General features: G+C 32.7%; 1 protein-coding gene across 2 annotated transcripts in view; it reads left to right on the top strand.

Annotated features, from left to right (window-relative positions):
• The window catches only part of LOC111063686 (acetylcholinesterase), a 29,477-nt gene that overhangs the window by 4,844 nt on the left and 5,076 nt on the right, over nt 1-19,557 (top strand). The window contains exons 2-8 of one of the 2 annotated variants that reach the window (XM_039438650.1): nt 2,532-2,702; nt 6,605-6,754; nt 8,557-8,713; nt 9,684-9,869; nt 14,109-14,308; nt 15,974-16,142; nt 17,253-17,431. In XM_039438650.1, coding sequence (XP_039294584.1) covers nt 2,532-2,702; nt 6,605-6,754; nt 8,557-8,713; nt 9,684-9,869; nt 14,109-14,308; nt 15,974-16,142; nt 17,253-17,431 — 1,212 coding nt within the window. Of the gene's footprint in view, nt 1-2,531; nt 2,703-4,595; nt 4,786-6,604; nt 6,755-8,556; nt 8,714-9,683; nt 9,870-14,108; nt 14,309-15,973; nt 16,143-17,252; nt 17,432-19,557 lie in introns of those variants that run through there. The other variant, XM_039438651.1, reaches the window with a different exon arrangement.

The following is a 19,557-nucleotide window of genomic DNA, read 5'->3' as shown; positions in this document are numbered from 1 at the left end:
TGTATAAGTTCAAGACAAAACTGAAAGAAATATCAATTGGACAGTGCTTATATACTGTAAATAATTTTTTTGATATTGAGTGGAGTGAAGTTTTGTAGCTAGTGTTCTATATTGCTGTATTATTGTTAACATTAGGCAATTTATTGTTTATATTTACCTGACGATGTCAATGTATTTCTTGTGAATATTGAAGGCTGATAAAATCCTTATTCTTCTAATATTCTGAAATATCAAATTATTATGCAAATCAATATAATAACAAATCTTGGAAAAAGTAGGTAGGTACTCTACAGTGAGAAATGATTTTTCTGCTGAGGATGATGCCCACATGAGCTGTATAGGCTTGTGCGTGGTTAATGAGACGGATGATGTGTGGACTCACAGCTTTAGGTGGCTACCGAACCACCGGGAAGCGATTTTCAAACTCATAAATGGTAATTCGAGGAGTTGGGCTCTTAAAGTGGTTACCCTTACAAAGGGAGTAGCAGGTGCATGGAGCTTAACTTTTATATTTCATCGTGAAGCCTTCAATCTCTCCAATCTTTCAAAATATTCCACCAATTCAATGAACGGTACCGCATAAAATTAATTATTTACTGTTTCTTCTTCAAATACTGAATGCAAACGGATTATTTCAAAATAAATAATCTATTTAATTCAACGTTTACATGAATAAATAGTCTTGACAGAATATTTACACATGAATATTTATCAGGAAAATATTCGTCAGGTTGGAAATATATTACTAAAGTTCACATATTCAACTCCATTTGTTGATTTTTCTTTCGAATTTCTTCAGTAAATAAATGAATTGAATGAAAAGTGTCATTCTATCAAGATGTGGGTGATGAGAAGTAAGTTATTATACAATAATTATTGTGTAAAAACTATTTTGTGATGATTTTTGAAAATATTCTCGATATCAAAGTCGGTATCCTCGTGGACTTTCTATCTAGAATCAAGTTCTGTAGGTTAATATACTGTTCATGAGATTTGATATGACGAAGTTCATCAATGAAGAGTAAGCCATTATAACTTGGAAGAATAATATCTGTAGCACTTGACCTCATTAGCTGGTAATAAGTGGCACATGTTGTTTAAATGCCCTAGTAGTCAATATTGATCAACCATGTATCTATTATGAAATATAAATGTAGCAATATTTTTAGAGGCAACAATAAAAAGTTCATGAATGACTCTTATGCTGTATATGATGTTATCTGGGCCCCCCTATTATGAAATGTTATCATATAGCCTATGTAATCATATTTATGTTATATAATTAATTATGGAGTGATCCGTGGTCTAGTGGATAGAGTGCCTGCGTAGCAGCATAGAGATCCCGGGTTCAAACCCTCTCAATACCAAAAGTTCTTTAACCAGATCACTCCCGTGTTATCGGATGGGCACGTTAATTGTCGGTCCCGGCTGAAGTATGACAGTCGTAAGGCCCATTGACGGCTTAAATTATATATTCAGGCGGTGGGACCTTCCCGCAAGGGACTCCCCACCAACAAAAGCCATACGGTACGAATTTATTTTTACTTTTTTAAATTAGAAATCTTCAAAAAGCCTCTCTATTCCATAGCTGCGTATATGAATATTCTAGTACCTATGAATGAGAAAATAGTTTAACATTGATAGAAACATTTATTTTCAAATATGTATTTAAATTTGCTATTGACAATAGACCTGCAAGCAATATTTGTGAATATAATTTAAGGAATTGGCATGATCATGAATTAAGTTTAGTTCAGATCTTTATTTATTGATATTTGACGTTTCCAATTGTATATTGTCATACATAAATAATAGTATAAGTAAATATCCCATAATATAGGGCGTTTATGAGCAAATTTCACTGTTAACTCAAGCCGATAGTTCTGTTGAGGTAGTTGTTTATGGTGAAGCTATGTGACGCTGGTAGTCTCTCACACTGTGTCGTTCTAATGCTCTCTCACAGTAATAATAGCTATATAGACAGTAGTCGATATATAGGCTTGAGTTAACAAAAAAGTGGCTTCAAATTTGGAACATAAACTATACCGTACCATGGGTCATCTTCTCATGCTCTCTTTTCCCTATGATATTACAGCACAACACTTGTTAGGTCAACTTCTATTCATAGCCCGAATATCAACCAAAATCTGGGAGATTTGCATTTTTCACAAAATCCATTAATTTTTGCAAAAATGGTCAAAAATTAAAATTGCTCACACTCTCAGAAATGATAGTAATTGACGAGAGGAACATGTCATCACATGTCATCACATTGGCGAAATTCACTCCTACGGTATTCTTGAGTTATAAGCATTTGAAGATGAGTGATTTCTCTGAATTGTGAATGGCGGAAAGATTTTTTGTTTCAGTGAATAACTCACTCTGTATTGTCGCGAAACGTCTCATAATTATGTATATACTTGAATGAATACAAATTTATTGTTTATTCTGTTCTATATTTCTATTCAATTCTTAACCATTACCTGGGATTATTCGTAGTTTCAATGTATTATTAAATGCATGTTTTGCAGTTTCAGGTAGAAGGCTTCCGATTGGACCACAAGGAAGACTGTGTGGTTGAAGACACCAATCAGAACACTTACATTGGCCGAAAGAAATTGTCAATGCTGAATAATGTTGCTTTCTGCTCATACCTGGGCATACCCTATGCAGAGCCACCCACTGGCCACCGCAGATTCAAGGTTTCAACATTGAAATTTATTCATCAACCTGTCATAATACAAACAAAATAAATTAACTATATTTCAAAAACAAATCAGTAGGTGCAATAATTTTGAACCATATAGATAGATAGATTGATTGCTTGATTTTATTGGTACATACAATAAGTAAATGATAAAAATGATAGGGAGAGAAAAAATAAGGTAACCTTGTGCTATTGCTCTCCCAAATTTAGATAAGGTTACACATAGTTTATTGAATTAATCACAACTATTTTAACACATAGTTTTACTGGTATATGATTTTTGAAAATATTCTCGATATCAAAGTCGGTATCCTCGTGGACTTTCTATCTAGAATCAAGTTCTGTAGGCTAATATACTGTTCATGAGATTTGATATGACGAAGTTCATCAATGAAGAGTAAGCCATTATAACTTGGAAGAATAATATCTGTAGCACTTGACCTCATTAGCTGGTAATAAGTGGCACATGTTGTTTAAATGCCCTAGTAGTCAATATTGATCAACCATGTATCTATTATGAAATATAATGTAGCAATATTTTTAGAGGCAACAATAAAAAGTTCATGAATGACTCTTATGCTGTATATGATGTTATCTGGGCCCCCCTATTATGAAATGTTATCATATATAGCCTATGTAATCATATTTATGTTATATAATTAATTATGGAGTGATCCGTGGTCTAGTGGATAGAGTGCCTGCGTAGCAGCATAGAGATCCCGGGCTCAAACCCTCTCAATACCAAAAGTTCTTTAACCAGATCACTCCCGTGTTATCGGATGGGCACGTTAATTGTCGGTCCCGGCTGAAGTATGACAGTCGTAAGGCCCATTGACGGCTTAAATTATATATTCAGGCGGTGGGACCTTCCCGCAAGGGACTCCCCACCAACAAAAGCCATACGGTACGAATTCATTTTTACTTTTTTAAATTAGAAATCTTCAAAAAGCCTCTTTATTCCATAGCTGCGTATATGAATATTCTAGTACCTATGAATGAGAAAATAGTTTAACATTGATAGAAACATTTATTTTCAAATATGTATTTAAATTTGCTATTGACAATAGACCTGCAAGCAATATTTGTGAATATAATTTAAGGAATTGGCATGATCATGAATTAAGTTTAGTTCAGATCTTTATTTATTGATATTTGACGTTTCCAATTGTATATTGTCATACATAAATAATAGTATAAGTAAATATCCCATAATATAGGACGTTTATGAGCAAATTTCACTGTTAACTCAAACCGATAGTTCTGTTGAGGTAGTTGTTTATGGTGAAGCTATGTGACGCTGGTAGTCTCTCACACTGTGTCGTTCTAATGCTCTCTCACAGTAATAATAGCTATATAGACAGTAGTCGATATATAGGCTTGAGTTAACAAAAAAGTGGCTTCAAATTTGGAACATAAACTATACCGTACCATGGGTCATCTTCTCATGCTCTCTTTTCCCTATGATATTATAGCACAACACTTGTTAGGTCAACTTCTATTCATAGCCCGAATATCAACCAAAATCTGGGAGATTTGCATTTTTCACAAAATCCATTAATTTTTGCAAAAATGGTCAAAAATTAAAATTGCTCACACTCTCAGAAATGATAGTACTTGACGAGAGAGAGGAACAATAATAATGTCATCACATTGGCGAAATTCACTCCTACGGTATTCTTGAGTTATAAGCATTTGAAGATGAGTGATTTCTCTGAATTGTGAATGGCGGAAAGATTTTTTGTTTCAGTGAATAACTCACTCTGTATTGTCGCGAAACGTCTCATAATTATGTATACTTGAATGAATACAAATTTATTGTTTATTCTATTCTATATTTCTATTCTATTCTTAACCATTACCTGGGATTATACGTAGTTTCAATGTATTATTAAATGCATGTTTTGCAGTTTCAGGTAGAAGGCTTCCGATTGGACCACAAGGAAGACTGTGTGGTTGAAGACACCAATCAGAACACTTACATTGGCCGAAAGAAATTGTCAATGCTGAATAATGTGCCTTTCTGCTCATACCTGGGCATACCCTATGCAGAGCCACCCACTGGCCACCGCAGATTCAAGGTTTCAACATTGAAATTTATTCATCAACCTGTCATAATACAAACAAAATAATTAACTATATTTAAAAACAAATCAGTAGGTACAATAATTTTGAACCATATAGATTGATAGATTGATTGATTGATTTTATTGGTACATACAATAAGTAAATGATAAAAATGATAGGGAGAGAAAAAATAAGGTAACCTTGTGCTATTGCTCTCCCAAATTTAGATAAGGTTACACATAGTTTATTGAATTAATCACAACTATTTTAACACATAGTTTTACTGGTATATTATTTTTGAGTCTACTATATAGAAAATCTCTACTATTAAAAAAAACTATAAAAATAGTTGAACTATTTTAAAGTTTTTAAAAATAAAGGGTATTACAAGATTTTTTATCAATTTGCTTAAAGGTAGCCCATTAAAGTGAAATGTTTTTAGAAAATCATTAGTACCCTTAAACAATTCATTACGAAAGGACACTTGATAATATTATTATCTTTATATAATGTAATACATTATCATCTTGACCTGTCATTCGGTTACAGTCGCTTCCGTAGGGATTGTAGGCGACTTCTGCGAGTGTGACTGTCGAGTGTTTTAATGTGTCTCTTGTCTGTTGAGTTGATGTTGTATGTTTTTTTTAAAAATCCACTTTTGTACTAGTCCTCAAGGGTATGATTAGTACTGATTCGGTTTTTTTTTGTTTTGTTCATTTCTTTTTTTTCTATTATTTTTCCTCTTTCATTGTAATTTTTCAATATTCTTCTTTTCTGTACTCTTACTATGTATAATGAACTATTGTAATTGTGTTGTTATGGAAGCAATTTTTGGGAGAAATCCTGTATGCTTCCATGTTTTTCATAAATGAATAAATAAATAAATACTTGAAATTATGGTGTTTTAAACAATTTAAAAACCGTGTATATATTCTTAGCTTATTAAAACTTGAAAGTGGAGTAAGCATCCGAAACTTGTTGTTTTTTAATTTGTGTTTTTTCAATTAATTTGTTATTGAAAAGTTTTCAAAAAGGTACTATGGTATTATTGAAAAAAAATTAAATGGGCCTAATTTTAAGAAGTTTTTTGTTTTAGAAGTATTAGAAGGTGTTTTTACGAAAAGGGTATTATTTCCATTTTATTTTATAGTAATTACTAAAAAGTATAGCCATATTGTTATTTATAATCATAAAAATTAATCTCAAATATTGGGATTGAAATAATATTGTGTTCATAAATATCAGGCTATTCATTGGCATGTTGATGTATTATTAATAGTAATTTTAATACAGTAAATTGTTCGCCATTCCACTGAGCAAGGTTACTCAACGAAATTGTTTCTATTATTCCATTTACATATTTTTATTAACAAATTCTTCATACAAACTTCTTTACTTTACAAACAAACTATTATCCTTCATACAAATTCATTTTATAGGCCCAATAGTTTGCTTACAATATTTTATGTGACGCTGGTAGTTTCTCATACTGTGCGGCCGTTCTTATGCACACTCATCCGACCAAAACAGTAATAATAGACAGTAGTCGACAGAAATCGACTTGAGTTATAACACAAAATCTGCTTGAAATTTGAAACATAAACAACCTACTATATCATGGAATACCTTCTTATGCTATCCTTTCTCTATGATAACAATCAGTAAGTGAACAAAATTGTTTATTTATAGGTAGGTACTTGTTATCTATCATTTTCAAAGCAATTAATTGACCAAATGTCGTTGTATAAAACATTTCAACAGTGCATTATAACATTGTTTTTTTTTTGCAAAATTTAGTTGTATTATGATGGTGAAATGTTGTTGTGTTTTGAGGACCCGATTGCTGTACAGTTGTGGGGTGAAGAGAGAGAGGCCAGGATGGAGGGCAGTGAATGCATGCAGAGTGAGCCGCTGTTCAATATGGGCAAAGTCATCGGATCCGAAGACTGTCTCTACTTGAACGTTTACACCCAGTACAGCTCGGTAGGTGGGCTATAGTGAGGTCCACGTTATAATGGCACTATTCAATTAACATTGGTGTTGCTACCCTTGTCTAACATTCAACAAAGCGGATAGTGCTATCCTTTTCAACCCCCGTAACGCTGCCAGATCGTTTACTGACAAAATGTTTCATCTCAATCATGAAATTTGATTATTCAACCATTGAAAAATATATTCTCTTGTCGAATACAATATAATTGATTATCTTAAACAAGAATGAAAAGTTAATTCTACATCAGATATACCGGTATCAGCTTTCCTCTATGGAAGGCAGTGTTAAGGCAGAGAATCGGCAACGCTGTTCTGCTATCTTTCTCCACTGCCATTATAACGTGAACCTCACCATAAGCACTCTCATTGAAACTTGATATTAGAATGCAGAAAAGGGCTGTCACAGTCATCACAAGAGATCAGAATCGGTAACATCATAGAGATATTTTAAAAAGTCTTTGTATACTAATAAATACATGAATGAATAAAATAATTGAATTATAATTAGGAAATCTCAAAATAGACTTATTAGTAGGTACCTATACTTAGTCTAAAATAGTCTACTGTAATTAATTGACATAGGTCTACTATACATGTCACAGAGAAGAATGCCATGAAATAAGAAGTTTGCAAAATAGTATTCATTTTATGTCATTTCATTTATTTTCCAATCACTTGATAATCATATAGCCAGAACATGTTGTGAGTAGAACATTGCAAAAAGGGTACTTAAGCTGCCTTTACACCAAAAGGTGTAAAGGTCCTTATAGATTCTATTAGATTGAACGGAACTTGACACATGTTCATCAAGTGTATGATAAGTTATCTTCAATCTAATAGAACCTATAAGGATTGAGTTATTAAGATTTTTTACTTTCCTTGCCCTATTACCATAGGTAAGGAAAGTATTGCTTTCCGAAAAAAATTAAGGTAGTCTACCCCAATTTCTAAATTTCTATACGTTTCAAGGTCCTCTGAGTCAAAAAAGTGGTTTTTGGGTATTGGTCTGTATGTGTGTGTGTGTGTGTGTGTGTGTGTGTGTGTGTGTGTGTGTGTGTGTGTGTGTGTGTGTGTGTGTGTGTGTGTGTGTGTATGAGTGTCTGTGTACACGATATCTCATCTCCCAATTAACTGAATGACTTGAAATGTGGAACTTGAGGTCCTTACGATATAAGGATCCGACTCGAACAATTTCGATCAAATGCAATTCAAGATGGCGGCACAATGTTGTCAAAAACAGGGGTTTTCTCGATTTTCTCGAAAACGGCTCCAACGATTTTGATCAAATTTATACCTAAAATAGTCATTGATCAATTTATATAAACTGCCACAAGTCCCATATCTGTAAAAATCCCAGGAGCTCTGCCCAATCTATGCAAAAATTGATTCTACATTCCCAATTATCAGACTTCACATACGATTTAACAAAAGATTTCAAGTGGGAAAGATTGAGAATAAAAATCTCTAAAATTAATGTTGAGTAGCATTCTCACCTAAAATTGAAAATAAGCTTGAAAATCGAGAAAATGTGATTATTCAATTTTCAAACTGTCGGAACTGTTGATTCTATTAAATGATCCACTATGAAGAGATAGCAGACCTCGTGTGTCTCCAGCGTTATTGTCCTGCCACCAGCTGGCTTAGATCTTTGAATAGTAGACTTGAGATGCGCGTGAACACTAGCGTCAAGTAATCAATTTTCATAACGGCAAAGAAAGTTGTGGCATATGAAACTGGCATTATAACGTAGACCTCACTATAGAGAAATGAGTACCTAAATTATTTGTTTACAGAACAGTAGTCTCCCAGGAAAGTTGAAAGCTGTGATGGTTTGGATCCACGGGGGTGGATTCGTGTTTGGCAGTGGCAGCCCATCTATTTACGGTCCAGATTTCCTCATCCAACACAACATTGTACTGGTCACCTTCAACTACAGGCTGGGAGCTTTTGGTGAGCGGTTTCTAGGATTTTATTTTCTCAATTCAATTCAAAAACTTTATACATTACATAGGTAGTAGTCCTAAGTAAAGGCGATACATTAGATTGTAATATAGTAATATAAAAACAAATATCATTATAAATATAAATAAAAATCTCAGTACCCTTTTTTCAATTATTTCATCACAACATGTTTCAAAATTCACAAATAAATAAATACTGCTGAAGAGCAGTATTTATTCATTTACTTCATATCACTTGAAAATGGCATATGAATGTTGGAGCATGTTGTGATGAAATAATTCAAAAAAATGTTCCTGAGATTCTTATTTCTATTTATACTAGCCTACAAGTATCCCTATACAGAAAAGGGACAATTTATTATCATTATCTTACTACTATGTATACCTTACAGTTTTTTACTGAATTGGAATAAAAATAAATATATGTAAGTGTAAGTGGCATATCAACCATAATATAGTACCGGTACTGTATGTGTGTGGACAGAACTTATTTTTTGAGAAACAGATTATTTTCTTATGAGTTTTTATGGTCTCAGAAGAGATTATAGTAGCTCTCATGGTATAAATATAGGTCGTTAGTCGTTTATGTTCCAAATTTCAAGCCGATCACTGTCGACAACTCTGTCTATTATTACTATTTTGGCCGGATAAGAGTGTAAGAACGGCACAGTATGAGAGACTTCCAGCGTCACATAGCTCCACAAAAAATAACTGCTAGGACTGTCGGTCTTGGTTAACATTGGAAATTAAAACATGAACGTCCTGGCCTATAACATGGGATATTATTATACTTGTGCTACCTTTACTCGATGGTGAATCTCACTGAATTTGAACGGCATTTGAAAGTTGACAACTTTTGAATTGATATATCCATTGCATATACAATATATAATTAATACCTGTTTTCTGTAGGTTTCGTTTCTGTGGATTTATTTCTGTTTCCTTTCGTTTTCTGGTAGGTTTCCTGAATTTGAGGAACGAAGACGTACCTGGCAACGCTGGTCTGAAGGATCAGGTGTTGGTTCTGAAATGGGTGCGCAAGAATATCCAATCTTTTGGCGGTGATCCTAACTCGGTCACTCTGTTTGGAGAAAGCGCTGGAGCTAGCTCTATTCAACTGCATATGATGTCGCCGTTATCAACAGGTAAACGTGAAGCAATTCAATTCAATTTATTTTTTCCTTCTGAATACAATTCAAAGCAGTTACATAGAATCTTAAACAATAAAGTGTATATACAATTCAAGAATCGATATAATAGGCTATACCATAGAGAAACAATAGCATAAGTAGTTAGTAGATATCCCATGGTATAGGGCGTTTATGTCGCAACTTTTACTGTTATCTCAAGCTGATAGTCCACGTAGTTCTTTCCTGTGAAGCTTTATGACGCTGGCAGTCTCTCATACTGTGCCGTTCATACACTCTTACCCGGTCAAAACAGTAAACATCGACAATAATCGACAGTAATCGGCTTGAGATAACAGTAAAAGTTGCGACATAAACGCCCTATACCATGGGATGTATATCTATATTCACGCTATTGTTTCTCTATGTCTATACTTACTAAAATCAAAACAACAAAATATAAAACTATACTGAACAATAAAACTCTTGAGTTATCACAAATTTATTCCTGTAATCAGAGAGGAAAAAAGCTTACATAGGTAACAAAGGCCTGTGCGTTTAATTAAAACATACAAAATTAGTAAAATATTGAAAAATACATATTACCAGAACATAAAGAGCTAGAAATTAACAATGTAACTGGTTACACTATATAGGCCTAGTATGAGGTCCACGTAAAAAAATTAAAACGGGTGAAGATAAAACATGCAAAATATTCATTCACAAACATACTAAGGGCTGTTAAAACATACGTACAAAATTGAATATCACCGCAGAGCAAAAAGAGCTACAAATTAACATTATAACTGGTTACACTATAGAGAGTTCCACGTTGAAATGTCAGGTAAAGATAAAAAATGGTAAATATTCATTTTAACATAATTATAAAATTCGTACAGAATTAAATATTACCAGAGCATAAAGAGCTAGAAATAAACATTGTAACTGGTTACACTTTAGTGAGGTCTACGTTATAACGGCACGTAAAGATAAAACATGCTGAATATGCATTTAAATATAAATAAAAATCTCAGTACCCTTTTTTCAATTATTTCATCACAACATGTTTCAAAATTCACAAATAAATAAATACTGCTGAAGAGCAGTATTTATTCATTTACTTCATATCACTTGAAAATGGCATATGAATGTTGGAGCATGTTGTGATGAAATAATTCAAAAAAATGTTCCTGAGATTCTTATTTCTATTTATATTAGCCTACAAGTATCCCTATACAGAAAAGGGACAATTTATTATCATTATCTTACTACTATGTATACCTTACAGTTTTTTACTGAATTGGAATAAAAATATGTAAGTGTAAGTGGCATATCAACCATAATATAGTACCGGTACTGTATGTGTGTGGACAGAACTTATTTTTTGAGAAACAGATTATTTTCTTATGAGTTTTTATGGTCTCAGAAGAGATTATAGTAGCTCTCATGGTATAAATATAGGTCGTTAGTCGTTTATGTTCCAAATTTCAAGCCGATCACTGTCGACAACTCTGTCTATTATTACTATTTTGGCCGGATAAGAGTGTAAGAACGGCACAGTATGAGAGACTTCCAGCGTCACATAGCTCCACAAAAAATAACTGCTAGGACTGTCGGTCTTGGTTAACATTGGAAATTAAAACATGAACGTCCTGGCCTATAACATGGGATATTATTATACTTGTGCTACCTTTACTCGATGGTGAATCTCACTGAATTTGAACGGCATTTGAAAGTTGACAACTTTTGAATTGATATATCCATTGCATATACAATATATAATTAATACCTGTTTTCTGTAGGTTTCGTTTCTGTGGATTTAGCCTATTTCTGTTTCCTTTCGTTTTCTGGTAGGTTTCCTGAATTTGAGGAACGAAGACGTACCTGGCAACGCTGGTCTGAAGGATCAGGTGTTGGTTCTGAAATGGGTGCGCAAGAATATCCAATCTTTTGGCGGTGATCCTAACTCGGTCACTCTGTTTGGAGAAAGCGCTGGAGCCAGCTCTATTCAACTGCATATGATGTCGCCGTTATCAACAGGTAAACGTGAAACAATTCAATTCAATTTATTTTTTCCTTCTGAATACAATTCAAAACAGTTACATAGAATCTTAAATAATAAAGTGTATATACAATTCAAGAATCGATATAATAGGCTATACCATAGAGAAACAATAGCATAAGTAGTTAGTAGATATCCCATGGTATAGGGCGTTTATGTCGCAACTTTTACTGTTATCTCAAGCTGATAGTCCACGTAGTTCTTTCCTGTGAAGCTTTATGACGCTGACAGTCTCTCATACTGTGCCGTTCATACACTCTTACCCGGTCAAAACAGTAAACATCGACAATAATCGACAGTAATCGGCTTGAGATAACAGTAAAAGTTGCGACATAAACGCCCTATACCATGGGAAGTATATCTATATTTACGCTATTGTTTCTCTATGTCTATACTTACTAAAATCAAAACAACAAAATATAAAACTATACTGAACAATAAAACTCTTGAGTTATCACAAATTTAATCCTGTAATCAGAGAGGAAAAAAGCTTACATAGGTAACAAAGGCCTGTGCGTTTAATTAAAACATACAAAATTAGTAAAATATTTAAAATTACATATTACCAGAACATAAAGAGCTAGAAATTAACAATGTAACTGGTTACACTATATAGGCCTAATATGAGGTCCACGTTAGAACGAACATAGGTAAAAAAATTAAAATGGGTGAAGATAAAACATGCAAAATATTTATTCACAAACATACTAAGGGCTGTTAAAACATACGTACAAAATTGAATATTACCGCAGAGCAAAAAGAGCTAGAAATTAACATTATAACTGGTTAGGTACACTATAGAGAGTTCCACGTTGAAATGTCAGGTAAAGATAAAAAATGGTAAATATTCATTTTAACATAATTATAAAATTCGTACAGAATTAAATATTACCAGAGCATAAAGAGCTAGAAATAAACATTGTAACTGGTTACACTTTAGTGAGGTCTACGTTATAACGGCACGTAAAGATAAAACATGCTGAATATGCATTTAAACATACACAATTGAATATTATATGATTTGTAATTGTATCCACAAATGAATGAATTAGCAGAGCATAAATATCTACAGATTAACATTGTAACTGGTTAGACTAGTGAGGTCCATGGCAGGTAAAGTAATAGCCTTATTATTGTTTAGAATAATCAATTAAATTACTAGCTCTATCCAACTCTATAATGATGCCCCCCTTATCAACAGGTGAATTTATATATTTTTACTTTCCTTGCCCTATTACCATAGGTAAGGAAAGTATTGCTTTCCGAGAAAAATAAGGTACCCCAATTTCTAAATTTCTATACGTTTCAAGGTCCCCTGAGTCCGAAAAAGTGGTTTTTGGGTATTGGTCTGTATGTGTGTATATGTGTGTGTGTGTGTGTGTGTGTGTGTGTGTGTGTGTGTGTGTGTGTGTGTGTGTGTGTGTGTGTGTGTGTGTTGTGTGTGTGTGTGTGTGTGTGTGTGTGTGGTGTGTGTGTGTGTGCGTCTGTGTACACGATATCTCATCTCCCAATTAACGGAATGACTTGAAATTTGGAACTTAATGTCTTTTCACTATAAGGATCCGACACGAACAATTTCGATCAAATGCAATTCAAGATGGCGGCTAAAATGGCAAAAATGTTGTCAAAAACAGGGTTTTTCGCGATTTTCTCGAAAACGGCTCCAACGATAATAGCTATTATAATGTGTAGGTACTGTGAATTTACTTTAGTGAGGTCCACGTTATAATGGCAGTGTAAAAAGATAGGAGAACAGCGTTGCCGATACCTGCCTCGCTACTGATTTCTAAAGAGGATAGCTGATGCCGGTATACCTATCTTAGTAATATTATCTGTTCATTCTTGTTTAAAATAATCAATTACATTCCATTGGTCAGAAAATAATATATTTTTCAATGACTTTTTTATAATTGAGATTGAATATTTTGTTAATTATATTTATACATTGTTAAAAACGGTCTGGCAACGTTCCAGAGCTAGAAAAGGATAGCGCTATCTGTTTTTCGAATGGCGGACAAAGATAGCAGCACCAATGTTTACCAAATACTGTCATTATGGACTTCACTATATAGCTTACTTATACAAAAGGATAGAGCTATCTGCTTTGTCGAATGATAGACAAGGATATGAGCAATAATGTTAATCAAAAATACTGTGATTATAACGTGAACGTCACTATGGACATTTTGTTGCAGATCTGTTCCATAGAGTGATAATGCAGAGCGGAAGTGTGTACTGTCCTTGGACATTCATCAGAGATCCTTTGGACAGGGCAAATCAGCTGGGATCGCATCTTCAGATCAACACAACTGATCCAATAAAGTTGGCTCAAGGTCTCAGGAACGTGTCAAGCTATCAACTCACCCTGGCACAGTCTCAGCTCTCAACAAACCAGGTAACGGCCACAATATTTATATAACTTAAGAATTATATTATTATTAATTAATGTTTTTATTCTATAATTTAAGAATTTGGAGTTTGTTTTATATTTTTATAAAAGTCTTAAAAATTAAAATCGCTCAAACTCTCAGGAATGATGGAACTTGACGAGAAGAACAATTATATGTCATCACATTGGCGAAATTCATTCCTATCCTTAAGTTATAAGCATTTGAAGATGAGTGATTTTCATGATCTGAGAGTGGAGATGAGATTTTAGGTTTTAGTGAAGAACTCACCCTGTATTGTAGCGAAACGTCTCATATTATATAGCACAACACTCATATTATATAACAACACTCTTGTTAGGTCAACGCTCTATCCATAGCCCCAATATCAACCAAATCTGGGAGATTTGCATTTTTCATCAAATCCATGAATAAACATAATGGATTTTTGCAAAAATGGTCAAAAATTAAAATCGCTCAAACTCTCAAGAATGATACTACTTGACTAGAGGAGCTCGAATATGTCAAGGAATTGGCGAAATTCACTTCCGTTCCAGAGATATAAGCGCATTTGAAAATATTCGATTCTCCTAATTTTGGAGAGGAGAGAATGTATTTATTTGTTTCAGTGGAAATTCACCCTGCATTGTAGCAAAAAGTGTCACATATTATTGCACAATGATAAAAATCTTCTTCTTGTATAAATAAATAGCCTACATGTTAGATCAGGCTCTATCCCTACCTTGAATAACAATCAAATCTGGGAGATTTTCATTTTTCTGTGAATAAAACGTGATTTTTCGAAAATAATAATAGAACATGTTGAAATAAATCAATCTGTCATAAGAATGATAGATTTAATGAAAAAACTGACCTGAAAGAATTTCCTATTCTTAGGAAAATAATATCCAAGTGCCCTTTATTAAAACCTTTTATTCACAACATGTTTCAAAATATAAACAAATAAGAGGTTCCATGGTCAGGTCCACATCATAATGGCAGTGTTTGATTAGCAATGGTTTTGCTATCCTTGTCTATCTTTGTCTTTTAACAATGTAGAATTAATAATTAGTTAACACAATATTTAATCTTGATTATGAAAAATATCATTTCTTGCTTGATAAAATATAATTGTTTATTTTAAATGAGAATGAACAGTTTATAACCATCAATAAACCTGTATCAGCTACAGTCTATGGAAGGCATTGGCAAGACAGAGGATCGGCAACGTTGATCTCCTATCTATCTTCACTGCCATTATAACGTGGACCTCACTATAATAAGGGTACCTTCTCTGATTTTATTCTCTTTCTTGATAAAAATAAAAAAGTCTCACCAAAAAGTTAATGTCTTATTCTATTTTTCCCTTTTTGAGTAGTTGAGAAGTTGATGTTGTGGTAATAATTATTCATATTAAATGAAAAAGACTAAGAAATTGTCAAAAAACCACATATTTATTAATACTTAAAAAGACCGGTTTCGGTTATTGCACCATTGTCAATCTCTGATAAACTGATTGACATCAGAGATCGACAATATAGTGTAATAACCGAAACCGGTCTTTTTAAGTATTAATAAATATGTGGTTTTTTGACAATTTCTTAGTCTTTTTTATTTAATATTCTATTTTTGTCATCAGTTTGTTCTAGGAATTGAAAATGAAATTGTTGTAGGATATGGACAGAGGATTGTATTTTCCATTCATACCAAGCACTGAGATGGTCGGCACTGGAATCAGTTTTATGGCTGAGGACCCTGACCTGTTACTGAAGAGAGGTCTCTTCGTTAAAGTGCCAACAATAGTCGGAGTTAATAGTCGCGAAGGTATCATGGTTCTATTAGGTGAGGTCAATAGTCAAATTATTTCACTCCCTTGGGCACAACAGGCTTATGCCCAAAACTGTCCCTTTCCAAATTCATAATACAGTTCAAATCAAAATCTAGGTTTGAGCTACTATCCTATACTATTAAACAAGCTATTTCTGTTTATAGGTATAAACAGATATATTTAGATATATTTATATATATTCACCATATATTTAGATGTTTGTATTTCACCGGATCTCGAAAACGGCTCTAACGATTTTCACGAATTCCAGAACTTTTAGTAGGTTTATGATATAAAAATTCGATTGCACTAGGTCTCATCCCTGGGAAAACTCGCTGAAGGACATTAAAAGGATGATTAATTTTCATCCTTGGAAAAACAGCTGGTAATAATTATTTCGTCGTCTGTTGATGATGGTAGTGAGTGAGCGAGTTCATGTATGTGGGACTGTGTCAGAATTATGACTCAGCTGTTGAACTTTTGTAATCAATCAGGTACTTAGTGCCGGTTGCAAAAAAGCTGGGGCTATTTTTAATCCTGATTAATAATTCCAGTAGATCCATCTTTTTGAAATGTTCTTCTCTGATTTGGTTTACGTGAAATTAATCAGGATTAAAAAAGCCTAACTGGTTTTTGTGAAACCGGGCCTTTGTGAGGGAAATTTTTTGCATTCCTCTGGGAATTAATCTCAATTTACTGTGATTAGATAGAACATTTCTGTATGAACTATGAATGTTATTATAATTTCTTCTTTCGTAATAAATTGTTTATGCGCTTTTGTACTCCAGAGCGAAGCTCGGTCCCCGATATTCACTTATTTAAATAAAAATTTACACTTCAAAAACAAAAAAATAAAAATGGATAAAATAATTTTTTTTTTGAAATTAATGTAGTTCATTTTATAATAATATTTTTTAGCTCAGCACAAATTAAAATTTATCATAATATTGATTACCGTATTCATTAAATTTATTCTTTATTGCTATCTTACATTCATTTTATGAGTTGAAAATGGACATTAACCAATACAAAAACTAGATGAAAATAGATAAGACAATTTCAATAGGTTGTATCCACTTATCTCAACATTTAAAATTTTAATTAAAATGTGTGTTAATTCACAGGCAGAAATGCAACTCCCGAAGTTCTGAACGAGTTGGACAAGAACTTCCAAAGAGTTGTTCCAGACATTCTAAATCTGACGCCAAATACGAAAAAGTTCAAAGAAGTTACCGACAAAATAAAACGCTTCTACTTCAGAGATGGTCAACTGTCTTGGGACAGTTTGGAAAATTATGTTGATGTGAGTTCTACATAAATATGTACAAAAAATGTAAATAATATTCAAATACTTTCAATTTTGCACTAAAAAAATAGATCCAAATTCATTCAATGAGTAATATAGATCACTATAATAATAGTTAATAGTTCTATTCTATAGTGAGGTCCACGTTATAATTGCAGTGTTTGTTCAGTAATGGTATTGATATCCTTGTCTATCATTCAACAAAGCGGTATCTCTTTTTCGCTTTGCCATGTTGCCAGATCGTCTTTTAACAATGTAGAATTAATAAATAATCAACATCTCATCCTAGTTATGAAAATTCATTATGATATATAATTTCTGCTTAACAAAATATAATTGATTATTTTTAACGAGTATGAACAGTTAATATTACATCAATAAACCTGTATCAGCTACCGTCTATAGAAGGCATTGACAAGACAGAGGATTGGTGACATTTTTCTCCTATCTTTCTCCACTGCCATTTAACGTGGACCTCACTATAGTTTTGTATGAGCACTTGAAGATTTCTTATGTTTATTACTGTATAATAGTTATTTCAAATATCCAGTGAAAGCTTTATAAATAGAACTAAGGACTTCCTAGTTCTTGCAGTAGCAGAGGTCCTTAGTTCTATCATAATGTAGCTGTCATTTTATATTTTAAATAATAATTATTCAACAGTGATAATATTCCAGCAGTTGGTTATAACTACAATTATAAAAGTCTTCAGTTTCTTATAAAATTAGCCAGGGTTTTCTGATAGAAGTTGACAGTGTTTTACTATGAAAATGTGGTCATTTCCATTGAAACAAGCCAATTAGGGCTCTTCCTATTCAACTATTAGGGAATTTTTATAAAAAACCAGTAAATTACGACACTTTCTCAATGCTCGAGACAATGATTAGGAAATGAGAAAAATCAGAAATAAAATTTTGCCTAATAGATGTACTCTGTACCTGTAACAAGTACAGTACCTACCTAATGTAATTAAAAAATAATGCTTAAAAGTATCCTACATCCATGAAAATATAGTAATATTTTTCACTTCCCAAATCATTTGGAAGGTATTATTTATCTACAGTATGATCAAATTAATTTTGAAAATTATTCATTACTAATTAAGTATTCTAATTGGGCTACTTGAATTGTTTAATTACTATAATATGAATTACTTACCCTCTTTATACTGAAAAAGTAAGTGTTTTTATATGGGGTACAAGTAATTCCAATAATAATTATTTATTATTGATTTACAAAACATCAACAATTTATTCTTGCTGATATGGTATATTGAACTAAACTTTTGGGTTTTCTTTTTTTTTATTTATTTACAAAAATGCATGTATGGGAACAACAGGCATTATAGCCCAAAACTGTTCCTGATTCAATATCACAAAGTTCTTAATAAGTAGCATAAGAAAAAATTTAATGATAAATTAGAAATTAGAACGAATAAGAAATAAAACCATAGGACTCATAATAAAGAATATGAGTACAAATTAGTATAATATAAGAAATAATGCACAATATGAAATAGTAATGAATATGAGAGTACAATAAACTAGAATTTTGTTCCACTGGTAGCAACACAGTTAAGATGAAAAATAGTAATGATAAAATATCATAATAGATTCATGTAATACTGTAGTAATACATTCTAAAACATCTCTGAATACAAATACGATATATTTATTATATATCTCAATTTATTAATGATAAAATTTTTTTCTCCAATCTCTGGCCTTGGGTCTGAATTATATTTAGCCTACAAATGATACCGGGTGATCAAAAAGTCTTTCCGCAGTAGCTGCGCTGCATAGTGGCATATTGTGTTCTGTTTGGACACAAAATAGGAGATTCCTCTTCTCTGTGGTTTAGAAACCCCTTTGACAATTTACTACCGCTTTACTCCACCTAAACAAGGAAGGTACTTTCAACATCTACTGTAATGAATATACAAGTAGGTTCAATAAATTGCAACACTGTTGTTATAAATATTTGTTTCTGAGTGATTGAGTATTTTTTATATATTTCACTGCGGAGGGACTTTTTGATCACTCTGTATAATTGAATTTTATACTTTCTATCACAGTTAGCCTACCGTGTGGGCTACATTCTTCAAATTTATGATTTTGTTTCAT

This window comes from Nilaparvata lugens, chromosome 12 (genome assembly GCF_014356525.2).
Source record: "Nilaparvata lugens isolate BPH chromosome 12, ASM1435652v1, whole genome shotgun sequence".
NCBI lineage: Eukaryota > Metazoa > Arthropoda > Insecta > Hemiptera > Delphacidae > Nilaparvata > Nilaparvata lugens.
The sequence above is the reverse complement of the archived record's forward strand: the minus strand, read 5'-3'. Positions and strand labels throughout refer to the sequence as shown.